The sequence below is a fragment of the Cuculus canorus genome, chromosome 6, assembly GCF_017976375.1.
Source record: "Cuculus canorus isolate bCucCan1 chromosome 6, bCucCan1.pri, whole genome shotgun sequence".
In the NCBI taxonomy this organism is placed as follows: Eukaryota; Metazoa; Chordata; class Aves; order Cuculiformes; family Cuculidae; genus Cuculus; species Cuculus canorus.
Window position 1 is genome coordinate 37,455,006 of NC_071406.1, and position 25,985 is coordinate 37,480,990.

Genomic DNA, 25,985 nt, shown 5'->3' on the forward strand with positions numbered 1-25,985 from the left:
CAGGGGGTGCTCAGGGCTGGCTGTTCCCAGCTGAACAAAGGATTCAGCACAGATGCTGGAGGCTTATCTTCAAACCTTAGCTTAAGAAAGCAACCCTATCAAAAAAAAACACTTAGCAGAGGTTGTACTTGAGTCCTCTAGGGAGCTGACAGCTAAATACCCACTTATGTGTCTTCAGTGCTGCTTTCCTCAGCCAGGGCCTTGGTCCCAAAGGGTGTCAGCCCTCCCTGCCAGCTCAAGCAGGTGCAGCTGTGTGTCTGTCCGTGTGATCTCCGCAGATGAGTGGAAATGGCATAATGAGAGGCTGAATATTAGGCCTCCTAGGGGCGCCCTTGGCTCTTTTGAGGTTGACCGCCTAGAAGAGAACTAGTTTCCAGTAGTATTGAGTGAACCATTAAGAATGGGTTCAACATACAAGCCTGACGGGTCATTGTGGAGCAGCTCTTTATTCAGAGAGTTGAGTATCTTGTGGCTAAGGAGTTTGATAACTAACGTTTCTCCTCTTGCTTTTTGAAACAGGGTGTCCTTGGTGATCCCACCGTGCCAGAAGTCCCGCTATGCCACGTACTTCGATGTGGCGGTGCTGCGCTGCCTGCTGCAGCCCCACTGGTCCGAGGAGGGCACGCAGTGGTCACTAATGTACTACCTGCAGAGGCTGAGGCATATGCTGCAGGAGAAGCCAGAGAAGCCACCTGAGCCAGAGATCACCCCTTTACCGAGACCTCGCAGCAGCTCCATGGTGGCTGCTGCGCCCTCGCTGGTGAACACCCACAAAACTCAGGTAAGCAGTTGCCATCGATGGGGAAAAAAAGTGACTGCTGGCGTGATGCTGCGAAGCGATGACTAGACGACGAGTGAAAAGCACGGCTTTGGTGTTGGTTAAACTGCCCGGAGGTCAGCTGTGTGCATTGATTCAGAAGGAGACCCTGAGAATGATGAGAGGTTTGGAGGCAGAATCTGATGCAGAGTCAGAGCTGGTGACTGCTGAAAGCTTGAGGGTTGGTTTAGGATAAAAAAATCTAGGTTGAGCTCTGAAAAAAATGGATGTTTAATGTGCAGATATACTAATGTAGTTGTCTGAAGAAATCAGACTGCCTTTGTGTTGCGGTGTAACGCTCAGCCTCACTGAGGTTCTTTGTTTTAACCCCTCGAAAGAGAGAGAAGGAATTGCACTTGAGCAAAAGCCCTCCATGGTGTTAAGTCTTCTGCTGTTATTCTCATTGTGTAACTTTTACCTGTATATTTGCCAACAAAACCTCAGCAGAGAAACTGTCCTAATAGATGTCAAGGCTCGCTCCTTGTTTTGTTGGCAGAGGAACCCCAGATTCCTGACCTTGGTGCAGGAAAGATCTTTGTATTAGAACTGAAATGTCTTTTTTTTTGGGTAGCTCGCTGTTGATCCGGGGATGAAAAGGGGACGCTGCTGCTGCAGTTTCAGTTAATCTCCTCATTGATTTGTGCTGCTTTTAGGTTGTGCGTTCTTTTTCTGGCGTGTGGACTTTCAACAGCAAATTCCGATTTCCTAAGTTGATGGAACGACATTTAATACAGATTCTATTTTTGCAGTCCCATTTTATGACACACCTCAAGTAAAAGGCTCTATCTGCTGTTGATGTTACTGTCAATTATCTTTTTTTGAGTCAGAACTCTCAGAATTGTGGATTTTTTTTCTTAAAATCCTTGCTTTCAGTGTTGTAGAGCTCTGGTAGCTTTTGACCTGTCGTCTTAGAAGGAAGAAGGGTGAAATATCTTTTTCTCTCGTACAGCCCAGATGCTCATAAGCCAGAAAAGCATAAACAATGTAAATATTAGGACTGTTCTTAAATCTCAGGATTTTATAGCCATTCTTATGATTATGTTTTTTTATGAGGGCTGGTGGTTTCTTGTGGCTTTAAGGCCTCAGCATCAGCATTGTTTAAACTGTGTTATACTTTAGTATCGTTTCTGTAAAACACGGCCTGTTTCATCCCTGTAAAAGCTTGATGTGTCTCCATAAAGGCCAGGTGATATGAATTATTGTTTAATCTACCTTTGCATGGGGATTTTATAGGATTGCTGTGCATGTACAGAAAATCCTCCTTAATATCCTCTCCTGGAGGGAGAATTGGAATATGTCGCTGTTGCCGTGGTTTGTTGTTTCCATGCATGTACTCTTCCTTTGCCTTTGCTTGTATCAACCCAGTTGTTTTGCATGTTAACAAGTTTAGCTGCTGGTGCAACAGTTGGGTTCTCAGCACAGTGGGAACACGGATGGGGTCACTGCATGAGTATTATAGAAATAAACTTATGTAAATTTGAGCTAAAGGAGCTGGAATTGAGGGAGTATAAAAAGCATCCTCCATGTTTTGCTTAGTAAATAGGATGGCAAGGTGGAAAAAGGTTCAGTGCAGCGTGCCAGCACTCCCTTGTTGCTTAGGAAAAGGGGAACTGGATGGAGTGTGGATAAAGTGAATATTAGCTTCTTCTACCAAGTGGCTTCAGCCTAAGCATATCTTGGAGCTGGCAATATGGTAAAGGAAACCTGCATTGCACCTGTATGCAGTGAATTCAGTGTAAGGACAGGGCTGGGAAAGGAAACCTTCAGTCTCACAAAGCTCTACGCTCCTGCAGTAACACTGCAGGGCAGAGAGCCAAAGCTTAAATGAAGCGTGAGACCAATGCAGCTGTAGTGCTTGCTGCAGTGCTAATATAGAGCCAGGCGTCTCAAGTGTAATATCCTGAGAGCTGAGAAGTACTAATGAGCTGGTAGCCATGCAGCCAGGCAGAAGGAAGGCAACAGAAAACAGAAACAACAAAATATAGAGCAGCAGCCCCAAAACTGTTTTGCTTTCGTATTCATCTAGTGTGAATCATAACTGCCGCATAGCCTACAGCATGGAATAGCCACACTTTCAATCCGTCTTCAGCAGGGGTGCTAGCTTGATTATTTAAAATACTTCATATGCTACACTGTACATTTAAGGTGAATATGTAATTTGGTTTTCTAGTCTTGTCTGCTTGATACATCCCTCAAGTGGACTGGGTCCGCTTGATACCCTACTCTGGGACTGTGCCTTTCTGTGTGTTCTTATGGCTCATATCGCAGTAGCCCTGATCCTCACTCTGTCCTTTTGGTGACCATAAGCCACTTCATGAAACACTGATTTAGTAACTAATGGACAAAGATAATCTGAAATAAAGTTGTACGATGTTTTCCAGCCAGAAGAGGCCAGAGAGCCGTAGAAGATAATAACCCAGCTATATGAAATACTTGCTGGCCTCGCTGTTGAGAGCACCTTGGGTTGAATCCTGATTTGCTGTCTGTTGGATTTTACAGATGGGTCCTCCCCTGAATCTTTAGTCCTATAAGCATATGGTTTAAAAGCATACTTTGACCGAATGTGACTGGAAAAAAAAGGCTGTGAAGCGGAACCTTTCTGTTGTGCGTCTCCTTCATTCTTGTGTTCATAAAATTCATAGGAAGGATCAAAGGGCAGTCTTTGATTGGTCTGAAAAGTCTCTGCAGAATGCGTGGTCCCCAGTGGCCCAGTACTGCAAACAAGGTCCTTGCTGCTTTAGACTTTGGCTGCACAGACTGTCACCAGCTTCTGCTGAACCTTCATGTGCATAAACCTGCATTGCAGAGCTTGCTAGCCAGAATCTAAACCTCCTGTACCACAGGAGTCAATTCATTTATCCTTGGCATATAGATATCTCTGGATTCAAAGCCAAAAGGTACTTTAACACGACCCAGTTGTTTAGCACAAGCTTTCGGATGACGAAGTGAGGATAAAGAGCATCTCCATTGGATACAAGCTGATATTTAGGCAGAAGACAATATCCGGAGGGAATTTGGTCAGGTCAGCTGCACAAACATCTCTTGAAAAGTGGCATCAGATCTTTAATGAGAACAGATGGCCAGGAGCTGAGCTCATGCCACCTTTTGCAGCAAAGCCTTTCTCTACAGCGGCAGTCGCTAGCTCAGTGGAGAAGGGGAGCAGAGGGCCCTCTGCTGAACTGTCAGGAAATTAGTGTCAAGGTTGTCACTGTCCAGGGCGTTCTGCGCTGTGGCTAGAGTGGCTTTCATAAATACGAACCATGATGGACAGATCTTGAAGCACAGTGCTGTTATGACAACTGAAGAGTGTTTGCTGACATAGAAGTTTTAGGTTTCTTTAGTGAGTCAATGAAGTTTTTACTGATCAAATCTCTCGAAGAGGCAGTGCTGCTTACTGTCATTCTAAAATGCATATCTAAGGACACACGTTATTAATGGTGTATTCTCTTAGATGTTGATTAAAACATCTAAGAGAGGGTGCTGGTCTCGTCAACTGAGTAACAAGTGATAGCATGAGAGGAAATGGTCTCAAATTGCACCAGGGCAGGTTTAGATTGTATATCAGGGAAAAATTATTTACTGAAAGAGTGGTGAAGCCCTGGCACAGGCTGCCCAAGGCAGTGGGGGAGCCTCCATCCCTGGGGAGGGTTCAAAAGCCACGTAGATGTGGCACTTCAGGACATGGTTTATTAGGCACAGTGGCATTATGTTATTAGTTGGAATTGATGATCTTGGAGGTCTTTTTCTTAGTGATTCTATGAAAACACTTTAAAAATGGTAGCTGTTGTGATGGCTCATAAATATAAACCGAGGCCTCAGGAAGATGATCAGCTACCTGGAGTCATGCCTCGGATCGGAACTGGAGTAGGACAGCACCTAAGTCTTCCACACCACTAGACCACACTGACAGCAATGCCTGAGGCTTTGTGTGGAGCACAATGTGCTGTACGTTTTTTCATGAGGTGCCAGAAATGTCAGACAAGGTCAATAATTCTGAGAGCTGCTAAATTTTGTTTGCTTCTTAATTCGTTTTTCTTTAAATGTGTGAATGGCGTTTTCTGCAATGAATTGCAGCTCCTTTTCCTCTACAGCACTCCTGTGACAGCTCTTTTTTTTTTTTTAAGCTGATTATCCTCTATTTCTCCTTGTGCATATTGTCTGCAGGATCTTACAATGAAATGTAATGAGGAAGAAAAATCACTAAGCACAGAGGCATTTTCCAAGGTTTCACTGACCAACTTGCGTAGACCGGCAGTTCCAGATCTCTCCACCGACCTGGGGATGAACATCTTCAAAAAGGTGAGTGGAAGAAAATAGGACTTTAATTCGGCACCTCAATGTCCTGCTGAATAGGAGCTGAAGGGCTGCTTGGACTTCATTATATGTTTATGCCATATGTATATATACTTTTCATTAGGAGTGATTCTGGGTGTTATTACATAGGTTTTTATATGAACATTCCAAACACAATATTGAAATATTTATACAAAAAAATGGTAGTTTGCTGTGCTTCAAAGCCTCTACCTGCTCTCATATACTCTTCCTCCTGCAGTTTAAGAGCCGCAAAGAGGACAGGGAACGTGAGCGCAAAGGGTCAATTCCTTTCCACCACACTGGGAAGAAGCGGCAACGAAGGATGGGGGTACCCTTCCTGCTCCATGAAGATCATTTGGATGTCTCGCCCACTCGCAGCACTTTCTCCTTTGGCAGTTTCTCTGGAATTGGAGAGGACCGGCGTGGCATTGAGCGAGGAGGATGGCAAACCACCATCTTAGGTGAGATATTGTTATCTCTGCCCCAGGTTCTGCCCTGAACTTTCAGAGAACAACAGATGCTGTTAATATCTTCATCTACCTTATTGCCACCTTATGTCCTTGGCTCTGTTTGCAGCATTGCACGCCTGTTTGTGGCAACTGTGCTGACCGTTGACCTTGAATAACTTTCGTTTTAGTTCACTTTTTCTCTGAAAACCATCTTTACTGGAATAACAGCTACTGCACCAACCTGTAGTCATGTCTGTACCACTTCAAAATGCTTTCCCTGAGTGGCAGCAAGCATTGAACAACTGCAGCTTAAAATAGATTCCAAGGAATGATTGCATCCTCTTCTTTTAAAGAGAAATCTCTGGAGAGGCAGCAATAAGAGAGGCAAAAACCACTCACAGTCTTCCTCAAGTGGATACAAACGAAAAAGGCTGCTGTCTCAGATAGTGAGGCGTGTGCTGTCTTGATATGGCAAAAGTACAGTGTTTAAATCAAATATTGGCTCCTTCCAAGCTCACTGAACAGAGTCTAGGTGGTGTTTGTGTTTCACAAACTTACTCCCAGTGTCATGGGTGTTCATCCTGGCACCCTTTCTAGGAGCCGATAGGCAGGAAAATGATTGCCTGAGGCCATGCCAGAGCCTTCCCATTTTCACCGACTTGGATGGCATGGTTTGGTAAGCTCCCCACTGTAAACACATCCCTCTCTGGGACACAGAACAATGAGCTTAGCCAAGTGAATTCTTAAAGATTCACAAGTGTTTTATCAATAGTCAATACATAAACACTACAGATTTGTAGAGGAATAGCAAACTTGGTAATCCAAATCCTCTTTCCTGTATCTTCAGTAGCTCAAATTGATTAAATTTTAATCTTGGGGCTCCAGTTTCTTGTCCTGACTTCACCTACAGCTCTTTCGTTCTGATGGCTCGGTGGAATCATTTTTTTCAGATTTAATGGTCAGCACACCCTTTGCTTTAGCGTTCCCCACTCTAATACACCTTTTTCTTTTGCACAAGGGGAGAAGCAATTCCTATGGCTTGCCCCAAAGGGGTGGAGTCTTCCAGTGCTGACCTAGTCTTACTTTCCTGAAGCTGCCAGAGTGTGACAGTGTGGATGGCAGCTAAATCAGTATGTTCCGAGGCGAAGAGCCTTGCAGAGAGTTTGTGCGTTCGGTCTTCACATCGATGAACCCCTGTGAGATAAACCACTGCAGTGTTTGGTTCTGCTTTGCAGAGTCCTGGAAAGCCTAGACTTTTGCTGACTCCAGTCCTTGAATTTCTAACCTCAGATTCTGTCTTTTGCCTCCAAGCACTTCTGAGATGAGTAAACTAATCCCTTTCTTGTCTCCTCTCTAGGGAAGTTTACCAGGCGAGGGAGCTCTGACACAGCGACGGAGATGGAGAGCCTGAGCGCCAGGCATTCTCACTCTCATCACACCCTGGTCTCTGACCTGCCAGACCACTCCAACAGCCACGGCGAGAACACGGTCAAAGAAGGTAAACCTAACCCAGCAGGAAAGAAACATTTCACTGCAATCGGAATCACAGAGTGGTTTGGGTTGGGAGGGACAGGCTGTGAGGAAATGCGGTCACCACTCTGACAAGTTATTTGCGTAATGTAGCCAGTCTATCACTGAGACAGTGCTTGAATATTCTTATTAGATGTATGTTCTTTTATTTATTAGAACAAGTTAAATAGCCTTCGGTAGAGGGGTTTTGTTATTCCGTAGCCTATACTGTCTGGCAGAAGGTTGTCCAGCCTCACTGTGGGACACAAGGTCTTTCTACACTACAGGGTTGTGGGAGCAACGCCAAGTATATAGAAGATTAATTGGAACTAAGATAAAGCATGAAGTTGGTGTTGAGCATCTTAAAATAAACATTATTAAAAAAAACAGGTGTTCTGAGGTTGACACACAGGATGACGAACCTTGAATGTGTGAGAAGGCCAGGCTGGAAAAAAATGCCTTTGAATAAATGAATTTGGAGATATGACTGAAAACAGTCGTAAGAGTGTAGAATAGACAAAACCAAAACCATCCTGTTTGTCTGAAGGTCGGAAAACGGAGGAATGGTATAAAGATCTGCCTGAAGGAGAGAAACCAGTAGTAGAAGAAGCACTAGTAGTACTTTCTTAATTTGAATCCTCTATGCCTTGCTGATTAAAAGAATGTAGTTAAAGAAAATTGCAAGATCTGCCTCTCCTTCATCGACATACAGGCAATACTTACAATGCCTCAAGTGTGGGTGATTGCTGACATCATGGCCTGGAGTTAAGCTTGAATTGTAAAAGCCTGGAGAGTGATAAAAATTGGCCTGTGTAGCCAAAATGCTGTCACAGCCTGAGCTAACCAGTTTAGTAAAGCTTGGCTATGTCATGGGGTCCTTTCTCAGAGCACGGTGAACTGAAGGCACTGCATTGCCTTTCTCATCAGCCAGCTTTGCATTTTGGAGATGGTTTAGGCTCTCGCAGGTGCAGTTAAGAACACACTGCTCTGGTTTTACAACTGGTAAGATGAAATATTTCAAAGTGGTCCAACTTAGAATGCTGTCAGATGGTGCTGTAAGAGATACCCTCGCTTCACTCTTGCATCCAGCTGCAGTCCTTCCTCTTTCCCTTGCAGGAACAGTGTTGTTTTCAAGACCAGGCACTGGACCAATCCAGGGAGTAAAGCTAGCCAAAATCTAATCCCCCTTTTAGATTAGATTTAGACTGGCTGAGCTCCCTGATCTACTTAACTGCTCAGTTGACTGAGATCAACTTAAGCTGCCATGGAACTGCTAGAGCAAGCTTGGGGTTGTTCTGATTTACACTGAAATGAATCTGTGCTTTCGTCCTTGTGTCCATGACAGGAATTAGGAACCTCTCTTCTCTTTCAGCATTACAGACTGCATTAAGATCCTCTCCCTTCATGTAAATAAGGACAGCCTCAGTTTACCATTTTGTGACTTTAGAGATGGAACCTTACAAGTAGTCTTTTTCCTTCCCGCAGTGCGGTCCCAAATCTCCACCATCACCGTGGCCACCTTCAACACTACGCTGGCCTCGTTCAATGTGGGCTACGCAGATTTCTTCAGCGAGCACATGAGGAAGCTTTGCAACCAGGTGCCCATCCCTGAGATGCCCCATGAGCCGCTGGCGTGTGCCAACCTCCCCCGGAGCCTGACAGACTCCTGCATTAATTACAGTTGCTTGGAGGATACGGATCACATTGATGGAACCAACAACTTTGTCCACAAGAACGGCATGCTGGATCTCTCGGTAAATGACAAGGAATGAGGAAAGCCAGGTCTCTCTGCTGTCAATGTAGCTGTACCATTGAGATCAGGGGTTTGATGGGCTTTTCCTCCACCTCTTTAAATGACTTCTCTCAGCAGTACAGAAAGGTCAGTCAGATAAATTTGTGCATATCCTAAAAGTCTCCTCTGAGATACTGCAACTCCTGTTACTCCTTGCAAGGAGCGCATGTGCATGTGGAATGCACACATCAAATCCAAAGCGATATTATTTAATGGCTGTGTTCCTGGGGCATGCACCGACTTCCCTATACAGCGGTTTGAAACCAAATAGCACCTTTCTTCTAATGGCACCTTAAAAATTCACCTTTTCTGCATTCCCTTTAATGACTTGACAGCTCCCAGTGCACTGAAGAAATGTTCTCAGGCTCACTGATGTCATCTCATGGTTTCCTTTTCTGCCTGACCATGTCCAGCCTTTGGTTTCTTATCTTACACCTAGGTTGTAGGCTCTTGGGGTCGAGGGTTGTGTGTACTTTGTTCTGAGTTTGTATTGTGCCTGCTGTCATGAGTCTCTGGTCTGTGACTAGAATTTCCAGGCACTAAATAGTGCAAGGAAGCAGAATAAGTCTGACTTCACATATGATCTTTGAATCCCCCAGGTGGTCCTGAAGGCTGTTTACTTGGTCCTGAACCATGACATCAGTTCCAGAATTTGCGATGTGGCGCTGAACATTGTGGAGTGCTTGCTTCAGCTTGGGGTGGTGCCCTGTGTAGAAAAGGTTCGGAGGAAGAGTGAGAACAAAGAAAATGAGGCCCCTGAGAAGAGACCAAGTGAAGGATCGTTCCAGCTCAAAGGGGCTGCTTCTGCTGGTTCAGCTTGTGGATTTGGGCCTCCCCCAGTGAGTGGAGCAGGAGATGGAGGAGAAGAAGGAGGAGGTGGAGGTGGTGGAGGAGGTGGAAGTGATGGAGGTGGTGGAGGAGGAGGAGGGCCGTATGAGAAGAATGACAAAAAACAAGAAAAGGTTTGTCTTCCTTCCCTTTATACGATTCTTGTTCTCTTAAGATTGAGTATGCATGTGTACGGAATCATTGGAAGGGTCCTCAAAGCTCATCCAGTTCCACCTCTGCCATGGGCAGGGACACCTCCCACTGGATCAGGGGCTCCAAGCCCCATCCAACCTGGCCTTGAACCCCTCCAGGCAGCCACCACTGCTCTGGGCAACCTGGGCCAGGGTCTCCCCACCCTGTCTTGTCAAACCCTTGATTACAGTGATTTTTTTTTTTTTTCAGTTTTATTATTCATAGCTTATAAGAAAAAACAGAATTGAGTGTATGAGCATGATTTGTTTTCTTTGATGGCCAGAAATCATACACTTTTCAGTATTGCTATGGGAATTGGCCAGGAGATGGTGTTGCTGGTCTCCGAAGTTGTAAGTCATAGTACTTAAGACAGCTGAAAAAGAAACTTGTTTTTCTGCTCAAGCAAGCCAGCTCTTTGTTTTTCAGGCAGAATTTTTTGAAGTAAGTGCCGAATGGTATTCATAGCAGCACATTGTGGGCTTTGTTTGTAGCATGGCTTTTTGAGGGGAACTGAAAGGGAGTGTATTGAAAAATAACTGGAGTAAACATCTCAAGAGTAACAACTCAGTACTGGTGTGTCTGAGAGGGGGAGTGGGCAGCAACTTGTTAGAAGTCAAATGCTAACAAAATGCCAGTAGTTGTGCCCACACTATCTTTCCCCGTACTACACGGCGGTGTGCCCACACCATCTTGGGCCCCTCACTGCGAGAAAGACATTGAGGTCCTGGAGCATGTCCAGAGAAGAGCAACAAAGCTGGTGAACAGGCTGGAGAACAAGGGTTATGAGGAGGGGCTGAGGGACCTGAGAGGTGTTTAGCCTGGAGAAGAGGAGGCTGAGGATAGACCTCATTGCACTCTACAAATGTCTGAAGGGAGGTTGTAGAGAGGTAGGTGCTGGTCTCTTCACCCAAGTGACAGGTGATAGGACGAGAGGGAACGGCCTAAACTTGTGCCAGGGCAGGTTCAGATTGGACATTAGGAAAAATTTCTTCACTGAGAGGGTTATCAAGTACTGGAATGGCTGCTCAGGGAGGTGATTGAATCCCTGTCCTTGGGGGTATTTAAAAGACAGATAGGTGAAGTGCTTAGGGGTATGGTTTAGTAGTGGACAGGTACGGTTGGACTTGATGATCTCAAAGGTTTTTTCCACCCTAGTGATGATTCTATAATTCCCTCTGACTCCCAGGACGAAGGCCCCTCCGTCAGCACCCATAGGCTGGCGCTCACAATGCTGATCAAAATTGTGAAGTCCCTGGGCTGTGCCTATGGTTGTGGAGAAGGACACCGAGGGCTCTCTGGCGATCGCCTGAGACACCAGGTATTCCGGGAGAATGTAAGAGAACTAAAGCTCATTAAAGCGTCCCCCCTTGTACTTCTGACATCAGCTGCTGAGATTGCTGTGTGCCCCTCTGTAGCTTTCTCTGTACTGGCAGTGAATGTGTTGCTCTTTGCCCCAGCTCACAGGCTGTGTTGCAGCCCAGCTGTAGCAGATGTTCAGCTCTCCTGTTACCTTCCGGCCCCTGGGGCTTGCTAAGAGCGCATCCTTGTCCCAAGGTGCTTCTGAGCACCCCAGTGGGTGGGTTGTTTTGGAAGGGATGAATACCTGGGAGCAAATCCCCCGCGTGAGCTGGTGTAAGTGATTTTTCACATTGACCGTACCCCAACAGAGTACGCTATTTACAAGAGGTGCAGCTGTTTTGAGTTGCGTGCCTGAATCCAGAAGTCTAAGGAGTGGTTATGTCGACCTTCCCTAGTGGTGATTATGACTGGTTGCTGCTGGGCTGCTCCACCAGCTCCTGATAGCTGGGGTGTGCTGCGCTTGCAGGTGTCGGAGTGTGTGGCAAGCCTGTCGGAGAGCAAGATGGATGCTCACGGCTGATTCCTTATCTTTTTGGTTCTGCTGAAGATGAAGCACTGGAAAGTGCCCAGATGTAGGCCAGACATCTGACTTCATCCAGAAGGGTTTGACTCTCTAAGATCAGTCTGATGCCTTGTTAGATGGGAGCCTTTCAAAGGCGTTCTCCAGCACCTGCCTCCTCCTCACCTTCCGTGCTTGCGGCAGGGAACATTTTTGATGACTGTTATGAGAATTTATAGTGTTGGTGGGAGCCAGGTGCTTCTCCATGGCTAAGGTTAGCCGGAGCCATGCTAACAGAGTCTAATTTGGTTCTGGATCTGAACTAGATGGCTCAGAGACACACTGGCTGCCTCTGTATCATGCCTTCTGGTAGCTAGACTGCCACATACTGAGGACACTGCAGCAGCAATGTTAGTTCTGGACTCAACGAGACCAGACAGGATAAGAGAGTCCCGGTTGTAACAGGAGAAAGGTTCTGCAGAGAGCACTGGTGGAACCATATTCATCATCATGTTAGTTGTAGGCCTGTACGTGACATTAAGCATCAATGAGTGGTTTCTTGGAGCCAAGGTTCTTATCAGACTCCTTGAATTGAGGTCTTTATGGGAAGAGATTTTCCTGCCCGTCTACGTCTGCTGTGTCTTCTGTGCGTTTTGTCTGGCCAAACTGCTTTGCATGCACCATTCGTGTTGAATGCATGGACAATCACGTGTCTGAGTTTCCTGGGAAGTTAAGCACCCTAGTGTAGGTTAGCAGGAGAGTTCACATTGCCCATAGAACTGCTTTTTCAGATTCTCTTGCTCCAGCCTGCATGGTGTCCCGGTAAGGGTGGATATTCTTGTGATAAGAAGTTGACGATTAATAACTTTTAAATAAAAAGCTAGTGTTTTGTGTAATGTAAGTTGGGTAGAGGTGAATCTAGTGGGTTGGGGCTGAGCCAGAAGCTGGAAGTCAGATGCCTGAGGGTAAGAACCTATTACACCAAGGCAGTCAGCCTTGACTGATGTGGGACATTCCTACTTCATTCATATTCAGAGAGATTTAACCTTGGAGTTGGGGAGAGGAGGAGAGGCCTTAAGACATGACTAGCAGTGACCTGACCACCACCTCCAAACACCAGCACCTGTACTGGTGCCTTGTTGGTGCCTTTCGGCACTGTCTCCTTGTTTGCTCCAGAGGTGAAAGTGTCTTCTGTTAGAGGACCCGACACTTCTGGCTCCTAGGGGAGGTTCCTTTAGACAGCACAGCAGTGCACTGGCAAAGAAGGGCAGAAAGTACCCTTCTTCTGTTAGCAAAACTCAAGCACGTGCTTTGATGTGATGTGATGTGATTTGATGGATATCGTTGCAGGCTCAGAACTGCCTCACAAAACTGTACAAACTGGATAAGATGCAGTTCCGGCAGACCATGAGGGATTATGTGAACAGGGATTCTCTCAATAATGTGGTGGATTTCCTGCATGCTTTGCTGGGATTCTGCATGGAGCCAGTCACTGACAGTAAGTATAGGAGGCGTCAGAAACTCTCACTTGGGTGTTCTTAAACTGTACCATCAGAAAGAATCCACACCTTTTTCCTTTCCTTTAGAAGAGAAAAAAATCTCATCGCTGTGAATTACTGTCCTCAGAGCATACAGACCATATCCTCTGTTGGTGTGAGTCAGGGAACGCTGGATCTACCTGATCCAGTTGATTAGTTGGAGCCCCTGATCCAGTGGGAGGTGTCCCTGCCCGTGTCAGGAGGTTGGAACTGGCTGGACTTTAAGGTCCCTTCCAACGCAAACCATTCCATGATTTTATGATCTCTTCTGATTTGACCACCCAGGGATCTTGCACCACCCAAGGCACCTGAAACGGAAAACCTCACTTTCCATACTACCTGTTGTTCCCAGTGATTTAAGAAAGGTATTCTCATTCAACTGTGCCTCAGGCAGGAAGTTTTCTGCTTCTTGACCTGACCAGGCGCCAGCTGGAACGGCCTGTTTAATCCAGGGTTTGTTCTGAGAGACATAATTGAGCATTAAAACCTTCTGTGGTGCCTCAGGTGAGGCAGCAAAGAGCAGGAACAGATGGAATAAACAAGAAGATGAACACACAGATGCACATGCCTGCAAATTATGAGCGTGTATGCATGTGTCTATGTATATATGTGTATAGGTATATGTTTTCTTATTCTTAGTTAGGAGAATTCCCCCAGGTGCTGTTAGAATGCCCAGACATTAACGTGCGTGGTCACCGCAGGCAACAAAAGTGAACTGTGATTGTTCGCAGGGTAGGAAAGGTTGCTCTGAGGCACTTGGGAAGTCTGGCGAGTCTCTTTGCCTGCCTCTGATCTCAGGCAAAGCATTAGCAAGTATTATAGAGCGGACTTTTGGAAAGAAGATAGAAGTTTTCCCCAAGTATTCATCAATTATTGACAGGCTCATGCTTTGAAGTGTGGCAGCTCACATGGCTTTTCAAAATGTTTTCTCTCACCTAGTGCAACGGGGATATTTCTTTTATTTATATAAATATGTAATTATATTTTGACTCTTTCTGAGAGCTTGGTCTCCTTATGAATCTTGCAAGGGCAGCATTCCTCTAGTTCAGAAGATTTTTCGTAAGTATGTTCACTTTTCAGCTTAACCAAACATCTCTTGTCCTTTAGAACAGTAAATAGAAAACCTGGAGATACTATTGAAATCTTATGCCTTATTCTGTGCATCTCTAAATGAGGGGGGTGGATAAAAGGAAGCCCGAATGGTCTTGATGTTTTTAATCTTTTTTTCACACCGCAACTATTTCTGGGAAGATTTTATCCTTCTCATTTATTTCACCCTTTCCTTCTGCTTTGTTTTTGTGAGATGGGAATGTGAGAACTAGGGGAGGGGGCTTGCCCTTGTCTCATGTATCTAAATCCCTTTAGAGGTGTCTTTAAGCCATCTTTTTTTTGCTTTAGGTAATTTCTAACAAGGGGTCTTGCTTCTATTTGAATTTCTCAGACAAAGCTGGATTTGGGAATAACTTCACCACGGTGGACAACAAGTCTACAGCCCAGAGCGTAGAAGGTATCATTGTGAGTGCCATGTTCAAATCGCTGATCACTCGCTGTGCTTCCACTACACACGAGCTGCACAGCCCAGAAAACCTGGTAAGCGCTTGATCTCTTGTTCACAAAGTTATTTGTGACCCTTGGGGGTCACCAGCAAGGCTTTACAGTGAAGAATTAATTCAGTTTAAACAAATCTCATGAGTGTAGGGAGTTACGCAGTCACAGTTGATGTAAATGGGATGCCCACCTCTCATGCCTGCCCAGGAACTAGGCCAGGATAAAAGTTTTGCACTCTGAATTGCATTTTCCTCTCAGTTCAAGCAGCTTCTGTGAGTTTTTTTTCCCCAAATCAATTAGTAGCACAGTCTAGAGTAAGAGTTTAATAAACAAGACCATAGCCAGTATAAATCAGCTTTCAGCAAAGTCAAAGCCAGTTTATATGGTTAAGGATGTGACCCACCTGTGGCAGAGTGTGTGAGTTACTGAATGCCAATTTCGTGGATCTTCCCAAGGTTTAGACAAATGTTCAGTTTACCAAGCCCCTGGAGGAAAATAAGATGCCGCTGGTTGCTGCCTGCGTGCTGTCTCCCCAGAGCAGTCAGCAGAATGAATGACATGAGCTCTCTTCTTCCACACCGGTGCAGAATCTAACAACTGATCTCAAACCACCTCCTTTATAATCGGAAATAAGGTTTTCTCATGGAAGCAACCAAGAAGCATCTTATGGCAGAGTTGTCAAGGCACTGAAATCCAACTAAAGGGACATCAGTCCTCTGTGAGAGGAAGGGAGAAGGAAAATAGTAATGTCTTAAGCCAGCAGAGTAGTCTGTGTCCAGATCCTCTTGTTCTTACGGGTATTCTTCCCCTGGAATTTTTCTCAGCAGAGATTAAGTGGTGGGATGCAGAAAACCATGCGCTGCTGTTGGACACTGTTTGGCCAACACCCTCAGCCCCACGGTGTGAATGTTGGGGTTGTCCTGTGCAGGGACAGGAGCTGGACTTGATGGTCGTTGTGGGTCCCTTCCAACCTTGGACATTCTGTGCTTCTGTGACCTGGATTAGGATCACTAAATGTAGATTTTCCTTATAAATTATATATCTTTCTGGACCCTATTTTAGCCAGTGTGTAAGGTGAAACTTCTCTCTAAATGCAGTCTTCTCTTTAAAGACACACTCTTTAAGTGTGTCTACATGGAGAACGTAGTATGCAGAGTATATATGAGCATTCCTTGTTGCTGCATCACTCTTTGAAGTCAATCTTGTGTTCAATATCTTATGAAAAAGAGCCTTGATCGGTGTGCAGATCCAATTGTTTTTTTCTCAGTGGATTTTTTTGTTGAAAGCTGGCTCTTCGGTTCCTGCCTGGGAATTTGCAGCATATCCAAGACCTTTCAGGAAATTGCATAGATCAAAAACGAGGCCTTGTAAAACTGTTCCCTCTACCCCCTTGTGCTCAAATACAGAGGGGATATGTTAAATCACAGATATGTCTGAGTGTTCAGAACTAAAAAGAGCCATGAGTGTAGGAGTGGGTTGAGGCCAGAGTGAGTCATTCCTCTCCCCGTGGTGTAGAGCTCTAAAATAATTAAGAAAAATCCCAAGACACCCTCAGGTTTTGAAACAAAACATGCAATTTTTTGCATTCTTTCCCCACAGCCCTTCATTTGGCTTTTTTTGTGCCATTTAAAGGAATGGGATAAAACAGGCTTTAGGTCATCTTTGCAACTCCTTCATCTTGCAGCTGTTTTAGCCTTTGATACCTCCACATCTGCTTTAGTCCATTGCAGAGTGAGGTCCTTGACAATAATGCTCCTTGTTTTCTGCTTCTTCTGAGTGCACTAAATAGTTTCCAGCTTTATGTGGAGAGTATATGGAGCTATACGTGGAGAGTGTATCGCACAACAGCCAGAGGAAGTAACAACTTGTGGAAGTACCTTTAGAAACAATTGATCCTCACTGCTTTGCCATAAACTGAAGGCTGAGTTCTTTCCTCTTCATAATGTCTTGCTACTCAGGGCCTGTACTGCGATATCCGACAGCTGGTCCAGTTTATCAAGGAGGCCCATGGGAATGTCTTTCGCAGAGTGGCGCTCAGTGCCCTCTTGGACAGCGCTGAAAAATTAGTACCCGGAAAAAAAACAGAGGAAACTGAGCAAGAGACGAAACCTTCTGGAAGCAAAAGGTGGGTGTCTAGGAGGGAGGAGGCAAATAACTGAGTTGCATGTGGCTGGTCAACTACATGCACCAAAGAGAAATGCAGAAGTCCAAGGGCTTTTGTGTTTTATCCTGATAGCATGTGTCATTTCCCAACGTACAGAATCATACGGTCACAGCAGTCTCCTTTAAAATTTAATGAACTTTAAAATTTAGTGAGATAGTAAGAGATTTGCAGCAAAAAGTGCTCCTGTAAGTGAGACCTAAGAGAACAGTGCAATGGAAAAACTTGGACGAGGAAAGGTTAAGAAAAATAAGCAGTGTAGTGTCAGTTCCAAAATGCTGTGTGGACATTGCTTCTAATGTGCATCATGTCCTTAGTGTTGCTTCTCTGATAGGTAAACCCTGGTATGCAAAACAGGTCCCAGAAGAAGTCAAGTCCTGACGTGCTTCTTTATCAAAAAGACATTTTAGCTTGTGCTTTGGTGCTTGTCACATTAAAATGTTGGGAAGGAGGATTAATAGAGTTAAAAAACTCTTAAAAGCCATGGCCTTTTTCTAAGAGCTGATACCTTTTTCGTGATCCTGCCCCTGGACTCAGTGCTGGTGAGGCCACACCTCGAATCCTGGTTCAGTTTTGGGCCCCTCACTGCAAGAAGGACATTGAGAGGCTGGAGTGCATCTGGAGAAGGGGACGGAGCTGGGGAAGGGGCTGGAGAAGGGGCTGGAGAACAAGGGTTATGAGGAGCAGCTGAGGGACCTGGGGTTGTTTAGCCTGGAGAAGAAGAGTCCGAGGGGAGACCTCATCGCTCTCTGCAGCTCCTGAAAGGAGATTGTGCTGAGGTGGGTGCTGGGCTCTTCACTCAAGTGATAGGGCAAGAGGAAATGGCCTCAAGCTGTGCCAGGGCAGGTTCAGATTGAACATTAGGAAAAATATCTTCACCAAAAGAGTTCTTGGGCCCTGGCAGAGGCTGCCCAGTTTGGTGGTGGAGTCCTCATCCCTGGAGGAGTTTAAAAGATGGACAGACGAGATGCTCAGGGATCTGGTTCGGTAGTGGACAAGCGCAGTTGGGCTTGATGATATCAAAGGTCCTTTCCAACCTAGTGATTCTGTGATTCTACGATTGTATGATTCTATGAAAGGCATATGTAGAAGCAGGAAGTTGCTGGAGAGAGTACATCTCTGAAGCTGCTTTGTTTCAAAGCAGTGCTGTTTTCCGTGTCAGTGATGGTGAGATGGGCCATCCATTGGCTTTAGCTGATGATTTATATTGTCTACATAGATCCGAGGTGGGAAGCGTCATCATTGACAAAGGCCAGGCGTCCACTGCCCCTGATGAATGCCGTAGTTACATCTCCAGCCGCCCAATGCAAACTCCAGAACAGTAAGTAAATGTTGAATTATTTAATGCGTTATTGCCACCAGCTTCTTTCTGGCGTTACTACAAATGGGCAGGGCAGCAAAGACTTCTCTGTCTGGATGGTACAACAAATGCATTGAGCGTCTGTTCAGAGCTGCTTATAACATCCAGGCAATACCTATTTTTAATACTACCAACTGGACCCCCTGTGATTTTGATGGGGGAACCACCAGAGATTTTCAAATCACAGTGTGGTAGATTTGTCAATATTGTGTGCCCTCATAGCCATGAATAGTCTCAATACCTCAGAGATATCATTGCAGCTCTTCCCCTTGCTTTATTTATATTTTGGGGGAATCATTCTGTCGATTTTCAACTTTCACGTTGGTGCTAAAACCTTTCCTACCTCCCAACAGCCAGCCATTCCTGACTGACCTTGGGTATGCAGTCTCCAAGGATTGTTGCGTTTCCTTTATCAGCAGAGGTGCTCTCAGCTTTCTTAATGTGTGAAGCAATATGCTGTTAGGCATTGCATGTTGGAAGTGTCTGTTGTCCAGAGAATTCTGCCATTTGATTTTGCAATAATAGATACTGTTAAGAGCTATAGAGAATTTTATAACTGGCCACTAGTCCCTACCTAATTTTGGACAAGTCATTTAAATTGTCTGTCTCCGAACACCCATCTGTCTTCTTAAAGTGCTTTGAGATGCCCTGTATGATGACATTGCTTGTACAAGAGCCCAGAGCTCTCTCTATATTATGCATTTGCCTGCATTAACCGAGCCTGCAAAGTCTCACTGAAACTGCAAGGATTCCACAAACTCCTGCGCTGCTCTGCAGGACTGCAGTAAGCTGCTCTGCTTGGAGCCCAGCCACAGCCACAGGAGATCACAAGAGTAGAGCAAACTATGCTGTCTCCATGTTAAAGAGAACTGTGGCTCCAGCAGGCTCACACCTGGCTGTTGTGATGTCCAAAAGATCTCCAAAGCTCTCTCTACACGTGCTTGTAGAGAGCACCAGTGTACTCTTATCGATATGAGTCATTTTGATCTGAAGAAGAGGATTTTCTTCATGTGTAGAAATTAAAAATTGGAATGACCTGTTCAGTGGACAAGCTCCTCAGGGTAGAAAAGAAGGTTATTTGTGCCTCGAAACAGTATTGAGCATGATGTCAAACTTGATTATGTCCCACTGAGAAGAGTGTGTTTGGAATTCAAACTGAAAGAAGCTCAAAAAGCAGAGAGGTCAGGAGGGGGTTGGGGGGGGGTTTCCTTCCCCTGAGCATCCAGACTTCACTCAAATGCAATTCACGCTCTGCATCCCTTTTCTTCCAGCGATGAGCAAATCCAAGGGGCCGTTCTGGGACGCAAGGACTTCTGGCGAAAGATGTTCAAGTCACAGAGCGCAGCAAGCGATACCAGTAGTCAGTCTGAGCAGGACACATCTGAGTGCACCACTGCACACTCCGGGACCACCACAGACAGGCGCTCCCGCTCCCGTTCCCGACGGATCTCCCTTCGAAAGAAACTCAAACTCCCCATAGGTAAATGTATGTCTCTTCCTATTCTATATACATATTGCATGTGTAGAGAAACACAGATAAATCTGTCTTAAGAGAGATCGCAGCGCAGTTCCCTGCTGTCCGAGTGTGTTGTATGTCCTCCCAAGGGAAGCTTAGAGATGAGAAGCTGTCCTCCCAAGGGAAGCTTAGAGGAGGAGCAGGGGCTGAGCTTTTCTCTCTGGACCCAAGGGAATGGCAGGAAGATGCCAGAGGAGGGTTAGATTGGACGTCAGGAGAAGGCTCTTCACCCAGGGAGTCGTGGAGCACTGGAACATCTCCCAGGGAAGCGGGCATGGCACCAAGCCTGACAATATTCCAGAAGGGTTTGGCCAACACCCTCAGCTCCACGGTGTGAATGTTGGGGTTGTCCTGTGCAGGAAAAGAAGTTGAACGTGATGGTCCTTGGGGGTCCCTTCCAACTCAGGACATTGTAGGATTCTATGATAAGCAATTTGCCAAAGGTAACAGAATATCTGTGGCAAAATAAAATATGGAATCAGTGTCTCCGAAGTAGTAGCTGGTAGCTTAATCTTACAGGCATAGTTCCTCTGTGTAGCAGAGAATTATTCCAAAAGGTATTTGATAGACGAGGAATCCTTTACAAGTGCCGGGACCCAACCTTGCGTGGTAGTTAATGCATGTAACATGGAAAAGTTGCCTTCCCCTTTCCTCCTCTTTGCCTATACCCTGGCATGGCCGCTTTGGCGAAATACACTGCAATCGATAAGAAATGAATTCTGCTTGGAAGCATTTTCAGAGTTGTCCTGAGTGGCTTATTCTGCAACAGGGAACTGGCTGAAGCGCTCCTCCCTCTCTGGCCTGGCTGATGGGGTAGAAGATCTCCTAGATATCAGCTCTGTCGACCGGCTGTCATTCATCAGGCAGAGTTCCAAGGTAAATGTGTCAGACGGGGTTGTGGAGAGGTTGGAAGGACGGGATCTGGCTGGGTTTGGCTGCCGAGGGAAACATTCTATTCAACATGGATATTGCGGCCAGTCAGATTCAGTCACAGAAATCTCCAGAGTAGAGCACAGTGGGGATTTGATACCAGACTTGAATCAGGGGCTGTAGTGATATGATGAGGGGAGATTGAGGTGAGATCTTAGGGAGAAGTGTTTTGCTGTGAGGGTGGGGAGGCCCTGGCCCAGGCTGCCCAGAGCAGTAGTGGCTGCCCCATCCCTGGAGGGGTTCAAGGCCAGGTTGGATGAGGCTTGGAGCCCCTGATCCAGTGGGAGATGTCCCTGCCCATGGCAGGCGGTGGGACTGGATAGGCTTTGAGGGCCCTTCCAACCCAAACCATTCCATGATTCTGTGACTTTTGTGGCTCACAGTGAAGACAAGGTTAAACCTACCCTGTGCTTGTCAGTCTGCTGTGGCTTACTGAGAGAGAGACGCAGGCTCTGCCAACATGCTCCAGGTAGAATTGCCGGTCACGCTTCTCCTTCCTCCTTTGTGCCTTTACAGCATCTTGTGAAAGACCAATCCTTTAAGCAGAAAGCTTAGAAAATGGAGTGCTTCAGCATACATAGTTCTGTGCAGCCCCACTCGTTCTTCTGTGGTGATCCGTCGTGTTTAGAACCCTTTGGTGCATGATTGATGTCTGTCACGGTTTAGCCCCAGCAGCTAAACTTGAGCAGCTGGACTCCTAATTCTCTTCCCCTCAACGAGGGGAAGGGGAAAGGGAAAAGAGAGAAAAAGTCTTGTAGGTTGGAAACTGCAACTAAAGCAGCTTTAATGAAATAATAATAATAATAGTAATAAGTACTACTGATGACAAAACAATAAAATACCTACAAATACATGAAATTCTGTCTCCCCACCCCTTGATGACTACTTCACCACAGATGCTGCAGAGCAGGGATGGGAAAAGAGTCCCAGGCTAGGAGGGAGCTGGGCTCAGAACTGGATCTGGGATTGGGGGCAACCAGACAGACGAGGTCCTCACTGGATGTTGGATGTCGAAGAAGAGAGCGAGACCCTCGTGATCCCTCAGCTTTATCCCACATAAGAGGAATGGAATACTGTGTTGGTCAGTTTGGAGTCACCTCTCCTGTCTGCCCCTCCCTGCAGATGTTGCCCTTTTCCTTCCCTTTGTGTCTCCACCAGCTCCAGGATGGCCTTAGTTTCTATGGAATAAATGTAAGCCATGGCCTCTCTGCATCCCGGTGCCCTGCGTGATCACTGCTAGAGAGAAACCCTATCTGAAACACATGCAGTGAGCTGTCAGAAAATGAGGTTACTCAGACGAGGCTGAGCTGATGTTAGGAAATGAATTTTACTTTGACTCAAGCGAGAACACTGCCTGAGCGAGGAAAACCAGGAGGTGGTGGTAGGGCACAGCCTGACTCGACTCTCTCTCTTTGCACAGGTGAAGTTCACCAGCGCGGTGAAGCTGTCGGAAGGCGGGGGGCCAGGAGGTGGCCTGGACAACAGCCGAGATGAAGAGGAGAATTTCTTCAAGCGTCTTGGTAAATGGCGCACCTGCCGAAGACACCCATCCAAGCTTCATCACACAGAAGAAAAAGATGGTTAGAAATCAGGGTTCTCGTCTCCTTTTTTCTTTCTTTTTATCTTTTCTTTTTTTTAACCTCTTTCTTTCTGTATTTTACCCCTTTCCCTTTTTTCCTGCTTTCTCCATAGTTTTGTATTCATCCTAGCCTTCTACAACATTTTTAGTCTATGTAACTGTTTTCTTTCCCTTCTTTCTTTTATTTTGATTTAGAAAAAAAACTCTAGTGAAGTCGATTTAAGACTATACAAATAAATTTATGCAAATACAACATTTTGGCTTTATAAACCAAATTGAATTTGATCAGCAGACCTGAAAAAATAATGCTTGCTTCAAAGCACTTATTCAGCTCAAAATTAGGTGTGTAAATCTTTCATCGTGTAATGTAACAATGGGTGTTCCATCAGGTTTTTTTGTTTGGTTGTTTTTGTTTTCCCAGTTTGTGACCATTTGACAGTTTTAGCAAAGATCAGCACTGATGAAATGGAAAACCCTACACAAACCTTGTTATAATTATCTCTTTTCTTCTGTGTTTGCATGTCTGGTGTCTGCATATCATCCGTTAGGGATGCTGTCCCTTTTTCTTAGTGCACAACATAGTAATAACAACACCACTTTTCCTTTCCACAAAAGTATATTTAATTGCAATGCATTTTCACTATCAGCAGTGTCTGAGAAGAGCCTTTATGAATAACACAAAGTCACGATATATTCTGGTTTGAAATGTCATGCAGCCATTCCCATGCTCATGTCCTCAGCACAGAGCTCATCCTTGTTGTCAGGGAGACAACCTTGTATCTTGAAGTTCTGTTACTGCTTTTTTCAAGAGAACCCCAACTGACTCCCAAAAACACGCAAAAAGGAGTATATTTTTCACCGTCATTTCTGTAGCTTTATAGTACATGACATTCTCTGGCATTATGTTTTTGTTTTGTGACATTACACTTGGACGCTGCATTGTACGTATTTCACCGTCATCTGTCCCAGATCTGCAGTGTAACGCCTGCAAGGCGATACGAGAGCGGTACGGGCGTATCTCGGAGGCGTCATCATTCCACCACTGCAGAATCCTTGGTGGTGGTCTCCAACTAGCTCCTAGGTGAAAAGTATCATTCCTTTAGAAGAATAGTAGAATGCTGTGGGTTGGAAGAGGCCTTAAAGATCATCCAGTACCAGCTCCAACCCCTGCCAAGAAGGCGGCATCAGCCCAGCAGGTTGTCGTAGCTGGGTAGATGAAGGTGAATACACCCCATGATGGAAGGAACTGCCTTATTTCCTTCATCCACTATTTTGTGCTGAAGTAGGTGTGAAATACCTCCCCTACATTTTCTCCCAGATCTTACTGGGAACAAAAAATATGAGCGGCAGTGGGATCTTCATAAGCAGACGCAGCTGTTTCTACATTGCTTAGGTGAGCTGTCCTTCAAGTTTTCTTGTAGAAAATAAGTTTTTTTTTAATATCTTGTTAATGCTGCTTTAATACCACTGAGGATTGTTTTTCTCCTAGAATGCCCCTGTGCTTGGTTTAGTGGCATGGCTTTAGTCTTGGCCCTGGGAGGGCCAGTATGTGTGGCACATCTTCTGTCTATACAAAACTCAGGTGACACCTTAATACTGGCTTTTTGAGCTTTGAAAGTTTTGTCCATTCTTCAGCCTTCTGTGAACAACATCAAAATTTATGTAATTAATAAAGAGAACTTAAAATGTCTTTTGCATGCCTGTGAGAGAAGAGATAGCCATGATATATGCCTGGTTTTGACATATGCGTTAGAAATACCATAATCAAAATGATGCAGTGGGTCGAAGACAGAGACCCTTGCATGTTAGAATGAGAAACAGGCAAATTGTCCAGTGATGGGGAGGGTTGGGCTGTTGCCCGGTCGCTCACTGAAGCACAGGGAGGATGTTTATAAAGCAAAATGCGAGAGCCGAGGGAGTTGTAGCACTGTGTCTGCGAGGCTCTCTGGTGCACGATGAAAGCCACCTGCTGTTAGCCTAAATAGTAGAGTAGTTGTAGGTGCCTGCGTGTCTATGTGCGTAGCAAAATCAGCGTGAGACCTTTGTAACACAGTAGAACAGCAGCGTTACAGAGAGCCTTCAAATTTCCGGTGCTTCGGTATCTTCCACAAAGATCAGCAGGGTTTATGTGCTTGTGGAGAAGAGGATAAAAGCCTCTTGAAGGTGGATGGGCCCACTGTGAAATCCCTCAGGGTCTGACCCTAAAGCGTTGGTTTGGAACCTGTTTCTGCCTTCCCATTCTTGCCATTCATGATGCGATGCTGTTTCTTTGCTCATGCTTTTTCCATGGGATAGTTCCTCTTGTGTTTTTGGGTTTTTAACATGGTAGGCCAAATTTGAAAGAAAATGGAGAGAAGAGAAATGCATTACAGTCAAAAAATTGATATTAAAATGCAGAATAACTTGTCGCATCATTCATAAATGGTACTCTTCATTGCAATCTGTCATCCAGACCGCTAGGAATTCTGTGTTGGATATGTATGTAAGCGTACCTCTGTGTGTATCTGTATGTGTGCATGTGTATACATATATATACACATAAATACATGCACGTTCATGCATAAAAAATGTTTATTTTGATGATCTTTTTACCTATACTAGGCATATATACAGAAGGGAGGTATAGTATGTTGACATGAGACCCTTAACATTCCTTCAGGCATTGTGAGTGACCGTAGAAGTTGCCAGGGTGTTCCAGGCACACGCCAAGTGCAGCAAACGCTTTCTCCAAGGGTGGCAGGAGTTTGGGCATCCAGTATCCTCCTGTCTTAGGAAATGTTCTGTGCTCATGGGGGGAGATCTGCAGAGCTGAGTCCCACTAACATGAAACTGGTGAGGGCTCCCCTGCTTACAGCAAGGCTGGTCCAGGGTGGGCGTGGTGGAGAACAGCCATCAGCTGCTGCTGAAGGATTATCTCAGAAGGCTGGGGCTCCAAAGAGCTGTAGCAGTGGAGTGTAGGTAGTGCCACCGAGCCCAGATGGACAAAGTCTCTGTTAGGTCTTTATAATGGAGCTTGGGAGACACCTTAGACATGCCTTTCTGTATCAGAAAGTCAAATTTCTGTTCTTTACCTCCTTCAGGCGTAGCCCTATCAGGGCCCTGAATAAGAAATATTTGTTCCTCAAATAAATTAGTGTTACACCAGGCTCAGATAATGTGCTGCAGGCTGTAAGGAAACTGGAGGAGTTGGAAAAAAGAGTATTTGTGCCTGCTTGTTTATGTAAATGTTCTGCCTGTTGCTTCTACTTTGTTTGTTTGTTCCATTTTGATGAAATATTTCCCAACGTAGGAATATTTTGCTTACTGGAAAACTATGTACAGCTTCACTGGAGAGAGAAAAACCCCAGGTCTGTAAAGAAGTCTCTGGAAATTCATTTTACCTCTATCTTCAGGGGGAAAAGTGAAGATCAACATTGTTGGTTTTCTGTTGTTTGTGGTACATAAGTACTTTCCAAGTAATTCTGGGGAGTGCCATCTCAAAAGGACTTTGAGTTTTCAGCCATTCTTCTTCCCTGAGGAAGAAGTCACAAAGTCCTGTAGAGCTGATGTTTTGCCTCTTGTCTTTCTAATCCCTGTTTCAAGCCAATCTTGAAT

The 25,985-nt window shown here is 45.3% G+C and overlaps 1 protein-coding gene across 12 annotated transcripts in view; it reads left to right on the forward strand.

The window, feature by feature from the left end:
- Nucleotides 1-25,985, forward strand: part of UNC80 (unc-80 homolog, NALCN channel complex subunit) — a 127,547-nt gene that overhangs the window by 21,622 nt on the left and 79,940 nt on the right. For 5 of the 12 annotated variants that reach the window (XM_054069739.1, XM_054069744.1, XM_054069740.1 and 2 more), the window contains exons 8-21: nucleotides 520-781; nucleotides 4,982-5,116; nucleotides 5,370-5,592; nucleotides 6,938-7,078; nucleotides 8,575-8,843; nucleotides 9,481-9,843; nucleotides 11,088-11,234; nucleotides 13,110-13,257; nucleotides 14,739-14,887; nucleotides 16,804-16,970; nucleotides 18,226-18,327; nucleotides 19,638-19,852; nucleotides 20,652-20,758; nucleotides 22,233-22,392. In XM_054069739.1, the coding sequence (XP_053925714.1) occupies nucleotides 520-781; nucleotides 4,982-5,116; nucleotides 5,370-5,592; nucleotides 6,938-7,078; nucleotides 8,575-8,843; nucleotides 9,481-9,843; nucleotides 11,088-11,234; nucleotides 13,110-13,257; nucleotides 14,739-14,887; nucleotides 16,804-16,970; nucleotides 18,226-18,327; nucleotides 19,638-19,852; nucleotides 20,652-20,758; nucleotides 22,233-22,392 (2,588 nt within the window). The remainder of the gene's footprint in view (nucleotides 1-519; nucleotides 782-4,981; nucleotides 5,117-5,369; nucleotides 5,593-6,937; nucleotides 7,079-8,574; nucleotides 8,844-9,480; nucleotides 9,844-11,087; nucleotides 11,235-13,109; nucleotides 13,258-14,738; nucleotides 14,888-16,803; nucleotides 16,971-18,225; nucleotides 18,328-19,637; nucleotides 19,853-20,651; nucleotides 20,759-22,232; nucleotides 22,393-25,985) is intronic. The other 7 variants (XM_054069746.1, XM_054069750.1, XM_054069747.1 and 4 more) reach the window with 5 other exon arrangements.